This window comes from Haliotis rubra, unplaced genomic scaffold (genome assembly GCF_003918875.1).
Source record: "Haliotis rubra isolate DU_JTF1 unplaced genomic scaffold, ASM391887v1 Scf297, whole genome shotgun sequence".
Taxonomy (NCBI): Eukaryota; Metazoa; Mollusca; class Gastropoda; order Lepetellida; family Haliotidae; genus Haliotis; species Haliotis rubra.
In genome coordinates, this window is record NW_025766965.1 from 731,448 (window position 1) to 752,052 (window position 20,605).

General features: G+C 44.1%; 1 protein-coding gene across 1 annotated transcript in view; it reads right to left on the reverse strand.

The window, feature by feature from the left end:
- Window positions 1–20,605, reverse strand: part of LOC124282271 (histone acetyltransferase KAT2A-like) — a 30,281-nt gene that overhangs the window by 4,555 nt on the left and 5,121 nt on the right. The window contains 10 exon segments of the mRNA XM_046718225.1: window positions 1,520–1,630; window positions 2,703–2,829; window positions 3,316–3,524; window positions 4,475–4,620; window positions 5,269–5,415; window positions 6,024–6,092; window positions 6,095–6,132; window positions 6,786–6,977; window positions 14,828–15,009; window positions 15,559–15,648. Of these exon segments, the coding sequence (XP_046574181.1) occupies window positions 1,520–1,630; window positions 2,703–2,829; window positions 3,316–3,524; window positions 4,475–4,620; window positions 5,269–5,415; window positions 6,024–6,092; window positions 6,095–6,132; window positions 6,786–6,977; window positions 14,828–15,009; window positions 15,559–15,648 (1,311 nt within the window).

Sequence of the window (20,605 nt, forward strand, 5' to 3'; positions counted from 1 at the left end):
CTGTGCTCAGCGTCGAGTATATTTCATATCACTACATCATTATTAGCCTTACCACCCTTCGGGTTACGGGTGGGTTTTGGGTGTACGCATCGTCCGCTTACGTCCTCTTCAAGAGGGCGGGTCCGTGAATTGAGCAGCGCTTTAACCAGTCATAGGCTATTAACCCATCTTCGACGGAATTGGAGTTACGACCCCCGCGGGCACTGTTTGGTATGCCTCTTTGAGGCACGTCATGTCGCGTGACCAGGTTAGTGTAATGGTGTGAGCCAACGTATACGTTCGGGCTAAGCTTTTTGCTATTCAGGGGATTTTTATGCGCTTACAGTTTTTTTTTTTTCCCTCTTCCGAAGACTTCCGGTATTTGGGAGTCTGTGTTAATCAGCTTTGTGGGATGGTGGTCTACACTTATCCTCCCTCCGCGCCCGATAGTGTTTGGTTGGGGTGTTTTATCCTGTTTTTCACTTCATTACAATGCATGGCGTTTGTACTCGATTCGATTTCACTCAGAAAGATTTTAGCGAGGCTAATAATTTCTCTGGGTTTTATCGAGGTCCGCAAAGCTCTTCCAAACAGGAGGGTGCATTCGAGCATTAGTTTGCAGTACTTATTGGCTTCGACTCCTGGGTTATTGGCTTTTTAGTGTTTGTTTAAATTTTACTGGCTTTCCCTACCCTTATATACCTCTGCATACGCTTCTCTCTGGCTGGGGCTATATTAGAGTTAAGGAGTTTGTTTCGGCATGTCCCCATACATTTCCTTTTCATTGTAATGGATTGGGGTGGGGGTTTTATGTCATGATTCTGGTTTGAGCCAATTGACATATAAACTTGGGCTCTCTGGTTCACGCCCCGTTTGATTGGCATCCAGCCAGTGCAGGTGGCTCGGTAAGTGTTTTTCTATTTCCGTATCGGTTGTAGATTTCACTCCACCCGGGTTTAGTTTTGCCAGACAGAATGTTCACTCCGATCTCAAATATCTTTGGGGAGTCTGTCTTATGCTTATATGTGTTCTGCTGAGGACTTCTTCTGAAAAAAAGAATTATACAAACCTGTAGGAAGTTATGAATTCTTTGAAGAAAAGTCCCTCCTTTGGGTACTGACTCCCTCCCGCCTCCCTCATTCTGTCTGACACTGCGTTCAGCATCTGGTTTAGTTTGTTGTTTAACTCCACACTCAGATATACTCCAGCTATTTGACAGTGGCCAGTGGTCTCTGAATACATCCAGTGATTGATCTTGTGAACAGTTATCCACATCTACAGGCTATGATGATTAGCAATCAACCACTTCACTAAGCCTGACCACAAATTCCATTATCCCACCTCCTAAGACCAGTATAGCCTATCTGGGACCTGTTTTAATCCAGAATCCCCAAGCATAGAAACCAAAAATCATGAATGCAAATTTTACATCTATTTAGATGACATGCCAATCGGTTTGATGCAAAGTTCTTGATGTCTGGTTATTAGTTACTAGCCCACCTGACATTATGATAAACAGCTGAATAACATTGCAGCCTACCTGTTTCTTGAAGTATCCTATGGCATACTCATCAGCGAATGTGAGGAAGTGACAGATGTTGTGTTTGATGTGGTAGTCCTTCAGATGGTTCATCAGATGTGTTCCATAACCCTGAAAACAATTAACATGATAAATCTTTGAATACAGGGTCATTTTAAGACATCTTCGTCATACTTCTAAGCGAGCGAGTTGGGTTCAATACCACAGCATTCCAGTCATGTCATGGACCCAAAGTGATGCAGGTCTTCACACATCACCTAGGAGAACTTGGGTATGATGCTGCCAAACCAAGAACCATCATCATCATCATCATGAAGAACTGAGGAACTGAACCCATGATTATAGGATTCTCACATGCAACAATGCATATGCCTGCTTTAAGAGAACACATCACTACTAATTCTGTATGGCATGAATAATCTCTTCTCTTCTGAAAAAGCGATTTCTATTTTAAGGGACCATACATAATTTATGGCTTAAGGGGTGATGATGATTTTTATGGAGAAGCATGTACAATGTGAACACACACACACACACACCCAAAAAAAAAATTTATGTACAAAGTAAGTGATCCCCCCTGCATGTCATGTACAAACTCAATTACCCCCCTCCCCATATTTTTTAAGCATAATCTTTTAATATTTGTTTTATGTACAAAATTGTCTACAAGATTGATGCCCCCTACTACCTCCCCAGAACAAAATGGATGACCCCTCTTAAAATCATCATCACCACACCCTAGTCTTAAATTGTGAATGGCCCCTTACAGCCCCTGCGTGCAGTTAATCTAAGTTATATATCACACAGTAAGTATTTTCATGATATGTAGCAGCATTCAGAAGTTAATGTGTAACTAATGACAAGATAGTATGTAAACAATTCTTTATTACAATTGTATAATCAGTTTGGTCACTTCAATCACTTCCTCACAACTTACAACAAACAGCATGCTTAGAAACTGCATCAAAACATCACAGTAACTGTAATTACAGAAGTGTGTTATTCATACAATCTTGTCAGAAGTTAATTAAGCATATTGCACTAGAATCACTGAGTAAAATATTTGATAATCATTTCTACAGAGGTTTCAGTAACATAACTGAAGGAAATTTGATTGTTCAAACATTATAATGCTTGCTCTGTTGACCTTGACCTTTTAGTAAGACTACCTTGACCTACTCACCTTGACCTGTTCATTAGATGTCACAGCACAGAATACAATCTCTGTGAACCCCTGGGTAGGAAACATCCGGAAGCAGATCCCACCTATGACTCGCTTGTCTTTTATCAGAGATAAACATTTGTGTTTCCTGAAAATCAAACAAAGATCAAGGGATATTATAAAACCTCGATCATCTGATACAATGTGTGCCATCTGATAAAGTACAAACAATATATGTTTGTTGTTTAATGCTGCACTCAGCAATATTCCAGCTACATGAGGGTGGTCTGTAACTAATCAAGTCTGGACCAGACAACCCAGTGATCAACATCGAGCATCGATCTACGCAATTAGGACGACATGTGTCAACCAAATCAGCAACCCCGACTACCTGATCCCGTTAGTCAACTCTTACGACAAACATGGGTTGCTGGAAACCAATTCTAACCCCGAACTTTACAGGTTTGTGTAATCTAGGTACGTCTTAATCGTGTTAAGGGTAACATATACATCTTCATTGCATGTGACCACCAAGGTACCCCCAAGACCACAATATCCACTCAGAATGCAAAACGTTTTGTTTAATACAACACAGGGCAGCATTATGATAGGTAGACAGTCATCAACCACTCACGGATCAAACACAAGTCTCGTGATGTACTCCTTGGGCATCCTAGGCAGCTGGTGTGAGAAGACGTTCTGTAGACCAATCAGCCACATGTAGATCTGTTTAGTGGGCTTCTGGCTGAGAGAGTTGCCAATGACATGGAAGTTGATCACCCCCTTGTTCTCCTCCTGTCGTGCTGCCTCGTCCCGGGCCGTGTGGGTTGGGAACAGAGTTGGCTGGATCAGATAAATGACAACTGAATATTTCGTAACAAACAACTTCATCACAGTGTCAAAATCACATGAGTTTTTATTTGTTGATTGCATTCTACCACAGTCAGCAATATCCCATCTATACCATGGAAGGCTTTAGAGGTGAGGTGAAATTGGGTTTAACGTCGTGCTTGAGAATATTTCGCTCATATGACGACGTGCATGCGTGTGTATGTGTATGTGCGGCTGCTTGTACTAGCCCAGACTTAAGCTGGTTTTATAGTGCTAGCCCACTGAGATACCATGCCGCAGTGAAGCATGAATACCCCACTCAGACACATTATACTGACTCTGAGCCGACCAGTCCTTGTTGTACCCATTAATGCCGAACGCCAGGCAGGGACCAACAAGTACCATATTTTAACGTCTTTTGGTATGACGCGGTCGGGGATCGAACCCGCGACCTTGGAAGGCTTTAGATAAACAAGTGTTTGATATCATGAGCAACACCCCACTCCGTCAGTGTAAAATGAATTGCATTCAACCGAATGTCCCTGATCATCTTCTATGACCAGGATACTTTTATCATAACTCAGAATGACCACTTGGAAGAGATGTCACATCAGAAACTATGACATCATAATAATGTCCATTACAAGCAGGCTTGACTGTAACAAGATAGGATCTGGTCAATCAAACAGATATATTCTGTACAAGAGTATTGATAAACTAGAGGCCGTAGCATCAATGAAAAGAGGAAGACAATATTGATTTCAAAACACAACAGAAATTAATCAAAAACTAGGCGAAATTGGTTAGTCAATCCTGTCTCTGTAAGCTGCAATGTCCTTTCTCTATAAATCTCAAATTCACACTCCTGCAGTTGTTGAGCTGACCTATATTGTGATCAGCTTACAATTTTAGCATCATGCTGTCAGTACAATTTGATCCAAAGCATGAAACATCCTACTTACATCAGGTCCAACCATCTGAGCAGGATCTGTAATGGTGGCCAGTATTTCAGCGACTGTGTCTGATGCGACATCGCCTTCAATCTTCTTCCTCTTCAGTTCGTCTGCCAGCAGACTATCCTCATGTTTCCTCTTCTCCCCTGTTTGACCTGCACAACATACAATTACATCATCCATATCATCTTTACCACTTGCCAATTCCACCAGACTTGGGGATCTATTCAGGGTCAGTTAGGTTATAACAGAAAGTCACTATTATGTGTGGTTAATCACTAAAGAAATGTCCATACTATGCACCCATGGTGATCATCCAATCCTCATTCAAAAGCCCCCTTTGAGTGAGCAGTGACTATAAGTTTATGCTATAGTCAGAAATATCACAATGACCTTGGACAGATGAATCACTGGCTGATCGCATGAGCATCAATGTCAGGTTTTGAAATCAAATACTCAGCCCCTATAATGCCCTACAATCCCCTTCAGTGAGTGAGTGAATTTAGTTTTACGACGCGACTCAGCAATATTCCAGCTATATGGTGGCAGTCTGTAAATAATCGAGTCTGGACCAGACAATCCAGTGATCAACAGCATGAGCATCAATCTACGCAATTAGGACACGATGACATGTGTCAACCAAGTCAGTGAGCTTGACCACCCAATCCCATTAGTCGCCTCTTACGACAAGAATGGGTCATGAAGATCATTTCTAACCCGGATCTTCACAGGTCTCCCCTTCAGGATCATCTCCGACAACAAGGACAGCTATTCCCTAGGATGAGCATCACATGTAGGATTACCTGGTTCAGTTTTGGAGGGCCTTCTTGGTGTGATGAGACCTGGTGTGATGTTGATGGATGTGAAGCCTTCAGGCCCCGGGCCAGTGGAGTTGGTGCCGGTTGTGAAACGGTTGTAGCCACTGACCCCTGGTGCTGAGGATGGTGTTGCTGAAATTTCATCTACACCAAATGTCATAGATATAAAGACTGCATATAGTATGACTAGCAAACTGAATTCAAAACTGCATCTCATTCAAACTATATAATCATAACATGAAACTACAAAGTAATACAAACTGATTAATTTAACTAAATGAGTGAGTATGATTTATGCCTCTTTGAGCAATATTTCTGCAATATCACGGTGGATGACACCAGAAATGGGCTTCACAAAATGCACTCATTTGAAGAATTAAACCAGGGCCTTTCACATGACAAGAGAATGCTTCTACTACTAGACACAGTACTTCTGTCCCATTCAAACAATCACATTCAAACAAACATACACAGTGTTTCACTTTGCTGGGGGGACAGAATCCCCTCATTCTAGCCATCACAAATGCACACTGTAAGGGGAAACCCCTACAAAGATAAAAGGGTTAGGTAACAACAGCTACAGGTTAAATCCAATTTCATTAAAATCATTCCTTTTTCCTCTGTGAATACTTAGGACAGAGAACACACGAATTCTTATCATGCATGTTTCAACATAAGTACAAAGTAGTAAATTGTGAGAAAGTTTTCCAGGATGTTGAACAACATGAGGATCCTCTTACTTGGTAGCGGTGTTGGAGATATTGGGATGTTAGCTGGGTTCTGGGAGAAGTCTGGATCCCATATCGGGAACTGGAGCCATACACTTCCTCCTCAAGCATAGACAGAAACCTGCAACAAGACACAGCTATAATCTCACAGTTTGGTGATGCCTTCACTTGATGCTTCAGCCCAATTAACACTTGATGGTGACTCACACTGATTTGTGAAAACATGTTTGTAAACAGACGAATTAAGTGAAACATGGTCAGTTCTGTCAGATTAAGTGTAGCACGCCTCAACTTAACATAACCAAATGAGATGACCAGCCAAAGTATATCCTAAACATAGCCATTAAACATTTACACTTCGATCGATTTTGACCACGCTAGACCTTTAAATAATATATGCATAGAGAACAGTGTGATACAACATGAAATTTGTCCTTTTGATTATAGAAACTGGAATTTCTCCCAAACATGGTCCGATGTATACTTTCTGCAAATAAGACTAAGAATTGTAAATGACAAAACTATTTTCTGCATTTAGCTAACAAAGTTGGCTTATATTCAACAGATCTAACTTGTTCGACTACCAGAGTGAAGATCCAGATTAAACTTGGTGCAACCCATACCAGTTTTAACATATAACTAACAGGACTTGGGGGTCAGGCTAACTGACTTGGATGAAGCATGTGACTGTTTCCACTGATGTCGATCACTGGATTGTTTAGTCCAGACTCATTTTTTTTTTATAGAAGCCCATAACAGAAAATGACAACTCACCTGGGGAAATGGGTGAGAACGAGAGTCTTTTTGTCAGGGGGCATTTTGTCTTTCTCAGCTCGGAACTTGTCCAGGAGTTGTCTCCTCATGGTTTGGAAGACAGACCTCAGCAGAGTGCGACCGAAGATCAGAGTAGTCTCATACCTTGGCAGACTGTCGCAGAACGCTGGTACATGGCAGTAGCACAGCCACCTATAGGGGTAAAGTATCAGATATGTAAAACAATGAAACAGATGTGGTATGTTGACAGTAAAGCATGAACTTTGTGTAATAAGTCTGTTGCACAACAAAGTCTGAGTTCTAAATTGATCGTTCACAAATTAGAATGAAAAGATTAAGTCACAAACTTGGGTGCAGACAGACAATAATTCTAACCAGTTACAGGAACTCAGCATGTTCTGATGATCGGTATTTATTGTAATTAAGTAAGTTCGATAATCATGATAACGGGGCGGATTCTAACGAACACAAATCTTCAGAGCAAGTTTTTGAACCTCTGTTCACTCGTCATAAAATATTTTGTATCACACAGGAATTTACCTAGGTATCCAAACTAAGTACCCTTAGCTGACCATTTGTGAAAAACCCAGGTTTCAAAACTGGATATATATTCAATGTGCTTATTTTCCTAAATCCTGAGAAACTGGAAATTGAAAATTTTAATATAAATTGTATATTTATATACTTATCCTATCTCATGACTTGCACCCCTCTCTCTCGCTTCGACTTTTAGTGGAACGACTGTAAACTTTTTTCCATAGGCCTGCTTGTCCATTCGCCCGTGCACTCCATGCTGTTCTCCTTACTTAGCTTCCTAGTTCCTAATGAAGCTTGCAGCATGTTCCACTAATTGCCCACGTGACTACCTTGAATGATCATTCTCATCTTGGAGCCAACATTGTAAACTGAGTAGTGGGGAGGCCGGGAGGGCATCCATCGCGTGAGATAGGATAAGTATAAAATTTACAATTTATATTAAAATTTTTAATTTTTAAACTTATCCTATCTCATGACTTGCACTTATCCCATGGTTGGACGGCGGGACGCAGATTACCCTTCTGTCTGGACAGTGCGAACAGCTGGTCTTGGAGCTGTGTGGACTGATGACAACCCTAGATAGCGATGTACAAGGGAGGCCTGTCACTTATGCACGCACCTCCTATGCTTGTTGTGGGTTCTCCAGAAGCCCTTGGCTTACTAAGCACAATGACTCCCAGGGAGATGGGTGCTCCCGAGCGATGTGGTGTTCGGCCGCAACCTTGTACAAGACAAAGGACGCAACTCAGCAAGTAGGCCTCGCCTCGCCATGATTTACAAGGTACCCCCTTAATTAAAGTCTTGCGACTAGAATCGGGCCAGCCCCTGCTTCAAGAAGGTCCCCCAGACACCGACCGAGGCAGGTGAAAGAGAAACACAACTCGGCATCTCCAAGTTTTAACGTTCAGTTCCGGGCAGCATCAAATTGACCCTCACTCCTTTGCCTAAGCTTAGTCAAAGGATGTGCCCGGCAACTTCGGAGGCAGAAATCCACTGGAATTTGGGATTGTCACACTTCACTGACGTAATTGCTCAGTGGAGTATAGGTCAGTAAGCGTGAATGTCGAACACCTCTGCATCGTCATACTGATTGTGCCTCAGTTCCGTAGGGCAACGCTAGGTGGCCGTATTCCGATGCCTTGGTATGGAGGCCAAGTGAAGTAGTTCTTAAACCAATATAATGAGAACAAAAGGTTGAGATCCAGTTCAACTTTTATTCAGTATATACAAGGAAGCAGTAACGCGAATGCGGAACCGTCCCTCATCTGTGTTGTTGGGACGATGTAAGCTGCTGAGCCAGTACAAGAGGTCTGAACTGGTGTAGTCTCTGGACATCCGTGACAGACAGGCCTCGCAGGTAATGTGAAGAGAAGACTGTATCAGAACGCCAGAAGCAACCTTCCATGATAGCGGTCAAGGAGCAGTTGCTATGGAGGGCCTTCGTTGAGGCTAGTGCACGAGTCTCATGAGGATTGGAAGCGGCTGAAGGAGGCAACCCTACAAAGGTGTAGGCTCACAGGATCGTGGCACGCATCCAGAAGGCCAATGTGGTCCGGGAAACATCAGTTCTTGAAGTGGTCAACAAGGGTATGAAGAGGCGTTTCCGTAGCCATCGACGATCTTTGGAGGCAGCAAGGTAAACATGTAGAGCCTTAACAGGGCAGAGTGTCAAATCTTCATTATCATCAGGCACAAGAATGGTGGTCAACAGGGGGAATGGTAAACATCCAGCTCCGGTTGCCCTGGCAGTTGGTTTTCGCAATGAAGTCCCAGCGGAGACCCAGCAAAGCCTTGCCATGCTTCTTCCGCTCGAACCGTACCCGATTGACATCAAGCGCATGCAGTTCAGATATACTAGCAGCGGTAGCCAAAGCTACCAGGAAGAATGTCTTGAATGTCACTTGTTCGAAGTCCTTGTCTTCTAAAGGTTCATAGTCTGTAGAAATCATATGACGAAGGACGACGGACAGATCCCAGGACAGAGGTCTGAACTTCCTGGACTGGTCAGAGAGTCTATAGGAGCGTAGTAGACTCTGCAACTCGGGACCAGTGGAAATCAGCCAAAACTGAGTTGATGGCGGCTAAGTAGGTAGCTAATGTAGTAACCTTGAGTTTCTTAATAGTGCGGAGATGCTGGAGAAACTCACCAACGACCTGAGCAGAGGTGGAAGTGGGAGATGCAATTCCCCATACCTTGAAATAGTCTTCAAACTTCTTTCACTTGTGGCCGTACAAGGAACGAGGCGAAGTACGATGCACTGAAGTGATAGCTGTGGCCACTCAGCGAGAGTAACCCTTAGCAATGAGAGATCTCTGAAGATGCGCCAAACGTGTAGATTGAGGGTCTGAGGTGACCCCTGGTGCAGTTCCGAGTGAGGGTAAAGAAGTAGCTCGTCCCGGTAGGGAAGCGGTACTGGGTTTGGCTCTGCCAGGCTTCTTAGGTTGATGAACCAACTTCTCGCTGGCCAGAAGGGTGCGACCAAAAGCAGTAGTATGTTGTTGGCGGCCAATAGTTTCTGTATTACTTTGGTAGCAGAGCTGGAGGGAGGAACGCGTAGGCACTGAGACCCTCCCATGATATTGCCAGCGCGTCGAGGTCCCAAGCCATGGAGTCTGGGATTGGTGATACAAACTTTGGAAGTTGGTTGTTGACCCTTGTGGCGAACGATATATTTGAGGCTGTGATAACGGGTAGATCATCGACTGAAAGATCTGGGGCAGTAACTTCCACTCTGTCGGGGACGGTCGGTTGGATCGGGACAAGGCATCGGCAATCACATTTTTCACCCCGGGAATGTGTCTGGCTCTGGTTACGATGTTGAGTGAGTCGATGAGATGGAAGAACCTGATCGCCCATTGTAGCCGAGGCTGTCGAGCCTAGATGATTTATATACCAAACCACTGTTGAATTGTCTGATTGGATCAACAGACTGGTTGATTGAAGCTCTGTTGCCCAATGTGAGATGGTTTGAATTACCACCTTGAATTCCAGCTCGTTTATATGAAGTACCCGTTCGTCAGATGACCACAGCCCAGACACTTGATGGTCGAGGAAGTGAGCTCCCCAGCCCATGAGGGATGCATCGACGAATAGGTGATGAGTCGGTGAAAAGGGCATCATAGAGACTCCGGTGCAAACATTCCGTTCGTCGAGCCACCACTGAAGGACTGACGAAGCAGTTCTGGAAGGCAAATCAGTTTCTGGGGGTTGTCAGCCTGAAGGTATGGGCGTAGAAATCGCTGTATCGGCCGAAGTTGGAGCTGGCCTCTGTACGTTAAGGCTTGAGCTGACGTCAGAAGGCCCAGTAGCTCCTGCCACTGTCGTAATGTTCTCGCCTGAGACAATGCTGGAGGAATGCATCGCTGAATCTTTATCCACCTGTCGTGAGGGACGAACATCATCCCCTGACGAGTGTCGAACAGTGCTCCGATGAATCGGAGACTCTGAGTCGGTATTAGTTCCAATTTCGCGATGTTCAACAGCCACCTTAACTGTCTGAGAAGCGTGGTGGTGAACTGTAGCTGGCGAAGCAATATGATCGGATCCTGTTGAGCCTGGATGCAATCGTCTATGTAGCTTTCGAAGGTGATCCCTTGAAAGTGGAGGAAGCTTGTTATGGGCTTGTTAATTCGGGTAAAAAGCCACGGGGCCGTGAAAATGCCAAATGGTAGGACTTTCCATTGGTAGTGATCCCGTTGAACACAAAGCGAAGGTACTTCCGGTGTTCTGGATGTATCGGAACGTGAAGGTGAGGTGAGGTGAAATTGGGTTTAACGTCGTGCTTGAGAATATTTCTCTCATATGACGACGTGCATGCGTGTGTATGTGTATGTGCGGCTGCTTGTACTAGCCCAGACTTAAGCTGGTTTTATAGGGCTAGCCCACTGAGATACCATGCCACAGTGAAGCATGAATACCCCACACAGACACATTATACTGACTCCGAGCCGACCAGTCCTTGTTGTACCCATTAATTCCGAGCGCCAGGCAGGGATCAACAAGTACCATATTTTAACGTCTTTTGGTATGACGTGGTCGGGGATCGAACCCACGACCTTCAGCTCTCCGGGCGGACGCTCTAACAACTACACCACGGAGGCGGTCCGGAACGAGAAGATAAGCATCCTGAAGATCTAGGCTGTTAAGGAGGTCTCCCTTCTTCAGGATGGTGCATAAAAGGATGGTGCATAAAAGGTTGATCGACACCATCCTGAAGTGAGGCGGTGGAAGCAGGAACCGGGCATTGAACAACTTCATATTGAAGATGAGCCGGAGTTTGTTGGAATTTTTCTTTGAAACCAAGAAGATGGGGGAGTGACAGGGGAATCCTGGAGTGACGGGCGATGGACCTAGGAGCTCTATCGCGAGTTTGTCTAATAGCGTACCTATTGTGGATTGCAGAGTCTGAAGCTGGTCCACAGGATATTAGCGATGAGCCGGATGCGACGTCAAAGGCGGACTGCCAATAACAGGTAGCTGGTAGCCGTGAAGTAGCAGGTTGGTGACGTACGGATCTCTGAGGATGGTCCAATTCGGGGCGAAGATCTGTAATCTCCCGCCTAGCAGAATGTTGTAAATCAGAACGACTGGGGACAGGGGCTCAACGGGAGGAACCACCACGGCCAGATCTATTTCCTCTGCCACGGCCTTGAGTGTAGCGTCACGAAAAAATTTGCATAAATCCGGATTGGTAGGGGTGAACTGTGCAGTTCAACACTGTTTTAATAAGTCCTGGAGCTGTGACTTCTGTATCTTTAATAGTTCAATCGAGACTTGAGTGGATTTCTTTATCAACTTTAGTAGATACTTCTTGGATGCTGCCACTGAAGAGGGTGTCAGTAAGCCATGGCTGGCTAAACAGTTCTATTTTAAATCGCTCCTCCCATGAAGAGATGTTAAGGGGTCCATGTCGGCGAACAGCAAGAGTGTAGCCCAAAAAATGAGACAACTGATCCAGGTTAATTTGGAACTGGTCCAGAGTCATGCATCCTCAGATGTAAGCATCTTGATCAGAGTAAGTATGCTCCAGAGCAGAGTGAAGAGCATCGACTGCTGCAATCACGTAACTAATAGATGGCAACGACTTTCTCACGGCTGAATCATGTGAGCCAACTCTCGGTCCTCAATAAGGTGGGGCGAAGCAGCTCGTTTGCCACACAGGGTTCCAATATCCTCATCAACTGTTGGAGCCGTAGAGATTTTTGTTACGCCGTGGACATGAGCGGTAGAAGGATTATATTTGGGAGCAGAGAATCCGTCCTTAATTCGTTTCAGGCTCTTGAAACCATCATTTAGTGTACTGGATAATTTCAGAATACAAGGTCGAGGTGGTAGGGTGATGGTAGACCAATCCCGGTTCCTAAGAGTATAAGAGTGATCCACGTCATCTGCTGAAGTACTCAAGGGAAGTTAGAGCTTTTAAAATCCAAACGAGTACCTGAGCTGTCTCAACTGCTGCAAAGCTATCCCCAGGGGTAGATAACTCAGAGTGAGCGGGAGATGCAGGCATGACTATTTGGACTGGATCAATGTCAGGAGGTGGACCAGATGAAGAGCCAGGTGCTACCGAAGCCAGATGGGCTGGAGTAGAAGGCTGTATTTGGTTCCAGGCTGAGGTTATGGCCTGATCATCATATTTAGATCCGGAGTTGCTGTAGGAGTGAGATTGTGATCATGTTCCCATTATTCAGCGATGATCCTAGAGTGAGTCGAAGGATTCTCAGAGCGTGTAGGCGGAATATCGTAAGAAACTGTAGGCCTATTAGTGGTATCAGAGCAATGATCACCCGTCGTCGGTCAGAGGAACTGTATCGAGATCTCGACGTGGTAAGTACCGAAGTAGGTTGGTAAACCAGTGATCTCGATTCCCTAGTATGGCTAGGTGATCTGGTATGATATGAAGAACTAGTCCGGGGCACTGTAGTTCTAGTTGGTGATCTGGTTCTGATTGGAGCTCTGGTTCGACCATCTGAATAGGATCGGCCATGAGATGTGGATCTGTATTGTGATCCCGATTGGTCAATGGCTCTGTAAGGTGATCTAGATCATATAGGTGACCTGGGTCGGTAAGATGATCTGGATTTGTAAAGTGATCTGGATCGATTCGATGCACTAACTGGAAACTGCGATCGTGATCTGTAAAGTGATCTGGATCGAACAGGTGATCTGGTTTGCAGTTGCGATCTGGCTTGATTTGGTGATCTGGATCGATAAGGTGATCTACTTCGATGTTGTGATCTGGATCGGTTAGGTGATCTGGATCAGTCTGGCGATCTACTTCGATGTTGTGATCTGGATCGGTTCGGTGATCTGGATCGGTCCGTTGATCTGATTCAAAGTTGTGACCTGGACCCGTTTGGTGATCTGGACCGGTTAAGTGATCTGGATTGATCAGGTGATGTGGATCGTAGTTGTGCTCTGGATTGTGACTGTGATCTGGATCGGCATGGTGATTTAGATCGTGAAGGTGATCTAGATCGTTGTGGTGATCTGGATCACGATTAAGTGACGAAACTCGAAGTGTTGATTCATGATGAACGTACCCTGGAGACGCTGTAGTACCCAGCTCCATTCGGTTCAATGATCTGTGGGGGGACAGTTGGCTGGTTGAACGCGGTTGGCCAGGCTCCAAACAAACTGAGACTGTCGAGGGGATATGTACCGATGATCTGGAAGATGATAGTGTCGATCTAAGGTACCCTGGTAGTGTAGATGGGACAGGCAACGATGGATTATCAATCACAACCACCCGCGAGTGATGTGACGCTATGGAAGGAGGTGATTTATGCGCATGTAATAGGTGCCGAACGTCCTCAGATAAGTAAGAATCTGTTGTGTCAATAAAATCCTCTTGAACCACAGACGTCGCTTTCTTGCGTGAAGGTACGATTCTGTCGCTGTAACTTGATAGGCTTGGCGGGAGTGGGATCAGATTCTGTTGATTTCTTGTTCCAATCGGCGATTCTCTGGGAGCAAACATGAAGGTAGGCCTTAAAATCTCCTCATCTTTTAGTGAATTACACTTGCCACATCGTTAGTTCCAGTTACATTGTCCAATACAGTCACTGCAAGACGAGTGAGGGTCAAGGCACATAATTCATCTTGCATTGAGAACAAACTTTCCTTTTCCTTGACTGATTATCTGTTTTCCCCATGATGTTAGGGTGAAATAATGTCCCTAATATACAGCATGTCCACACAGTCATGCGACAAGAAAGAGAATGATCATTCAAGGTAGTCATGTGGGCAATTAGTGGAACATGCTGCAAGCTTCATTCGGAACTAGGAAGCTAATTAGGGAGAGCAGCATAGAGTGCACGGGAGAATGGACAAGGAGGCCTATGGAAAAAGTTTACAGTCGTTCCACTAAAAGTCGAAGCGAGAGAGAGAGGTGCAAGTCGTGAGATAGGTTAAGTTTTAAAATGTTTATATTCAAACTGAGACTTATTAATGACATATACTGACATATCACCTGCATCACTGTGTCCGTTGGTCAAATACCCACCTTGTGTAGTTGACCTTGTAGGCATTCATGTCCTCAGTCCCAGCATGCTGAGCCCGACTAGCTGGCGTCTCTAACTTCCAGTGATTCAGACAGTGCAAAAACATTTTGGCCAGATCATACATTGTCTGCCATTCCTTTTGAGCAAGGTGGCCAAACTTGTACACCACAAAGTTAGTAACACCCTGCAATAGATATCAATAACACCTACAGATTAAATGGGTTGTATACAATAGTAGGAGACATTTCAGTTATTCATGATGAACAAGTAATTATAACTATTTATCCTCTTTGATAAACACAACAATGATGATGAAGCCACATAATTCAGGTTTAAATCATCAATCATAAGAAGCATGTAACACAGTGGACTTGTTTTGTTCCAAAAATTATTGGGACGACCAGCATACCATAATTATGTGATGAGACTAAGAGTACAATCAAACATGTCACAATGATCAGACTTCTAAACATGAAAAGAATGTTTTCATTACAGAACTTTCAATGTCAAGTAATGTTTTCATTGCATTCAGCAGTTTTGGACATTAACGTAACATGTGACTGGTATTAGTTTACGCAGCTTCTAGCAATATTCCAGCCATATCACGACAGGAGACACCAGAAATGGGCTTCACACATTGTACCCATGTGGGGAATCGAACCTGGGTCTTCGGCATGTGACATTGTGTAATGTAGAAGCCTTTATGAAATATGATCATATTTCTCAAGCATACCTTTGCAATACTTGGTTTTTCAAATGGAGGATTTCCTAAGGGCCCCTCTATTGTGGGGTTGCTCATGTTCAGGATACATTTCCGCAGAAGCTGAAATACAAACACCAATGTTAAATATAGTTTGTTGATATCTACAGTAGTTGGCCATAAGTGAGTCATCACTAGTGAAATTCCCATAGACTTGCATGTTTGTAAACTCTTGCAAGAATAATTTTCATAAATTTAGTTTCGGTCAAATTGCTTTCAATACTTATCTACCAGCTGGGAAATCATCTCAACTATTTACAACATAATTTCCATTCATTTTCCAATGATTATTAAAAAAACTGCAGCTATTTAAACAACATATATTGGACATACCAATCAGGTTTAACAGGGCTGTCTTTGGGTTAGATTAAAAGTTGTACCTATACATGCATCCAAGATAATCTCCAGGGTATACGTTAGTATTGGGAATTGGTTCAAATCTCACAATTGATGATTGCTTCATTACCAACGAACAATCATCGAAAAATATTGGTTAGCGTCATTTTTCAGATTTTCCTATCCAGGTTGTTATTGCAGATATGTATAACATGATGCAACTTGCTACTTTAAAGTGATGACTAATATATCATGACCATAAACTTCCTTGAGTCTTAGAGAAATATTCAGTCATGGCTTTTCACTTAGTGAAGTGAGTTTTCTAAGAATTAAATGTAATTTTCTGACTAAAATTGATATTTTATACTTATCCTGACTCATGCAAATTATGCTTGTCTCCTTCTCCTTGCAAATGATAGTGGAACACTTGAAATCCCTTGAAGTTCCCTTCTAAAAAAGCGGATGTAAAATCACTACTCACCCAGGAGTTGCCTCCTTTGCCCCTTTGGCACCCTTTTGGTCACCAGACCAACCATGCCTTCTCACTCTCTCCGTACGAATGCCCAACACCCGGATTTACAGGGAAATCCAGAGTGCCATAAGAGGGAGGTTGGGAGGGCTAACCTCATGAGTCAGGATAAGTATAAAATATCAATTTTAGTCAGAAAATTACATATTTTTTCCTTATCCTGACTCATGCTCATTATGCTTGCAGAATCCGTCGGAAACGGTGGTGGGTCAGGCCACGTTCTGGATTCACTGGTTGTTGATTTACATCCTGTATTACCCCCCATGGGAACTTATGACGGCACTGTTGAAGATTCTGGGGGGAACCACAACTTGTCAGATTTCTTCCGAAACTCCTCCTGACATTTTCGTGTGGATTTAGATATACTAATATTCCATTAGTTATCTATTGCAACTCAATCTCTTGATGTGCGCATCAAGTGGAGATGCGACCCTTCTTCATGTACGAGTATGTCCTATACAAGTACAGGGTCTATCACTCATGCTAGTCTGTCCTAGACATGTGCATGGACTTATAGCCATTGCTCTCCAGAGTGTTGGTTTTCACAAATCCCATCTCAGTCCAAGATGTACGATGTCACGATGTCTTGATTCAAATCATGTTCGTTCAAAGTCCAGAGCATGTATTTCTGACATCCGTGCAGTTGTTGCTAGGGCGATCAGGAACAGCGTTTTCTGAGTTAGTAGTTCAAAGGATGTCCGTTCTAGAGGCTCGTAGGCATCACTGGTGAGATGTTGTAGAACTATGTTGAGATCCCAGGCAGGAACCTTAAATTTCTTTTGTTGGTCTTCCAACTTGAACGAGCGTAGTAGTGCCAGAATCTCTGGTACTTTGGTCAGCTTGATACCCGTTTTCATGGTGATAACTGTACTGAGGGCAGCCAAGTAAGTTGAGAGTGTTGAACCTTTTAAGTGTCTCGTCTGTCATATTCCGCCACTTGAGGATGTGTTGCTTTCACCGCTGTAAAGCCTTTCCTCTTTGCATACTGTTCAAATCTCTGCCACTTGTCATCGTACAAGTTGCGAGTTGATCTGCGTAGTGCTAGTGTAACTGCTTTTGCTGCTCTGGCGGAGTACCCTCTGGTCTTCACGCGTGTAGCTGGAACAGTGTCGGGTTCCCGTAAGCTTGCTTGGTGTGTGGATGGACGAGTAGGTTCGACCACTCTGGTAGTTTCAGAGTTGGACTTCCGAGTTCTTGTATGAGGACGGGAAACCATACCCTCGCTGGCCAATAGGGCGCGACCAAAATCAGTTGCAACGTAGTCGTCTGCTTGATTTTCTGTAGTACTTGTGGTAGCAGTGCAGGAGGTGGAAACGCGTAAGCGTTTAGTCCTTCCTATGAGATGCTTAGAGCGTCTGTTGCCCATGCCTGAGGATCTTGAATCGGTGAGACGAATGTTGGTAGCTGTTTGTTGAACTTTGTTGCAAACAGGTCTATTAGTGGGGATCCTATAGTCTGTATGATGAACTGGAATGCTTCTGGATGCAACATCCATTCCGTCGAGGATGGTTGTAGTGGACGAGATAGGGCGTCTGCTATGACAGTCTTGGCTCCTGGAATGTGGCATGCCTTCATGTAGATGTTCAGGTCGTCGACGATGCTGAACAGGAGAAAGCTGAGTTGTAGCAGACTTGTTGATCTTGTTGACCCTTGTTTGTTGATGTAATACGCCACTGTGGAGTTGTCCGTGTGTACCATGAGTCGTGCTTTCTTTAGTATGCTGGACCAATGTTGTAAAGCATTGATTACTGCTTTCATCTTCAACAGATTGATGTGTGACTTCCGATCCTGACTCGACCACTTCCTAGCTGCCACTTCGTTGTTGAAGTGCGCACCCCATCCTTGTAGGGAGGCATCCACGTAGAGATGAGTGTTGCAAACCGTCTCTGTCAAAAAGGTTCCTCCGCAAACATTCGACTTCCAAGTCCACCATAGGAGATATGGTTTCAAGCTGTCCGGTAGTATTTCAGATCTAGGCTGTCTAGGTGGGCATTCACAAATACTTGTAGTGGGCGCAACTGTAGTCTACCTCAGCGAGTAATGTCTTGAGCTGAGGTGAGTAGACCGAGCATGCTTTGCCAAGCACGTATTGTCAACGGAGAGAGCATTGCTTGAGATATTATCTGTTATTCTCTAGGTCTTCGTGAAGGTGGGTTTTTGGACGTAGCTTCCCCTCTGTAGGAGTGCCTTCGCGCAGGTTCTCGATGGGTGTCAGAGTCCGATGGAGATGAAGACTCATATCTGCGACGTCTGTGGGGTTCAGGAGAATGCCTCGATTTCTTCCTGCGTGGAGACGTCTTAGCAGCAATATCTGGAGCGTCTACGGCTGAACTGACGTTGGTAGCGGTGTCCAGACTCCTCACTTCAGATGGGGAAGATCGTCGTGTCCGTGAGCCTTCGCGCAGGCTTCCCTCTTCATCCGGATGACGTAGTCTAGTAGTCACTGTAGCGGTCTTCATAGCAGCCTTCTCCAGAGCGTAGCGACGTTCCATCATTGACATCATCTGGTCTGTAAACTGTTGCATGAACAGTCCGGGTGAAGTTCTGCATTGTCTGAAGAGACTGCTGCATCTGATACTGAAGAAACGTCATCTAAGGCTCGCTGCACTTGTGAAGAGTTGACGCTGCTGCTATCTCTGGTACCCGATGTCTGCGTTGATAGAATGTCTTTTGTCAATGTCTGCACTGATAACAATGCCGATGTAGCTGTAGAAACAGGCCTCGTCTTCTTACTGACGATGGAGACTTCATGGATGGGTGGATCATCATAAACATCTGCTTCTTCCGGAGGAACAATCTCGGCTGAGAAAGACCTCGTCTTCTGCATAGAGCTGAGCATAGACTTCGATGAAGTCTTCATGGTAGTAACCTCACTCTTTTGCGTAGAAGATGATTTAGCCTTCTTCATCTGCGATGAGGTCAGCTCATTAGACGATGATCTCTTATGGCCTCTGGCGTTCACCACTGGTACATCAACCTGCTCCCGAAAAACGTTCGGCAATTCACTGGAATTATGAATGTCTGCAGCAGTGGTTAACACACAGTTATCAGTGCAATCACTCGATTTAGACATGACTTGTGAAAACCTTCGTACCCAGTCCATAGCACGTCTATGAATGGAAAAAGGGTAATTAGTAAATTCAACAGAGGTTAAATTCACACAAAACTTACAGCGAGAGCTGAAAGAACATGAAATAGTGCAATTAGGACATAATAAATGAGGGTCAGTCGCAGACACTCGGTACCTACAACTAATACAGGTTTTCAACAAATGTAAACACGATGAAAACACATGTCAAATAACGGAAAATTAGATCAAATTTCAAACTGTAATGTAGAATATAATCCTAAAAAACGTATACAGCAATATTTTTGATGTAAGGTCCGAAAATATAAAAGGATATGTGCGTATAGGGACCCAGGTGCTCTCACAACCGTCCTCAAGGGCAAAGGAGAGAGTGACAAGGCATGGTCCGTCAGGTGACCAAAAGGGCGCCAAGGGGCAAGGGAGGCAACGCCTGGGTGAGTAGTGATTTTACGTCTGCTTTTTAGAAGGGAACTTCAAGGGATTTCAGTGTTCCACTATCATTCGCAAGGAGAAGGAGACAAGCATAATCAGCATGAGTCAGGATAAGGAAAAATACACGTTTTCAGGCCCTGAAAACTGCTAAGATATGTTCCATTGTCAAGTTTTTCAAAGACTAAAACAGTAGTTCCAAAATCGTTTATGTTCGATTATGAGAAAATGTGATGTGAGAAAATTTGGTCACTGCGACCAATCTTCGATTATTTCGATTAATCGGAACACCACTAGTATACGTTACGATCACTCTCCACTATACCCTGGATGCATCCATGGCTTGGCCCGATGACTTTATTACCTCCCTTGGCTGGCTCCGTATTCTCACAGTAGCCAATCGGCTAAGCCGCCGTTACATCCGAACTTGCCAGTGTCAACAAAGATAGCGGTCACAGTCGCGAAGGTTTGTTCGCAGTGCCACTCAGATTTTTTAGGAAATAATACAGACAAATTGACAGATGTGAAACTTTCAAAAAATATATAAAGAACTCCTTCTACCTCTTTCAGAGTACCTTGCATCAGTTGTGTTGCCAAGCTTAAACGGTTAGATAATTTAAGAAGCTAAAGTGAGTTGT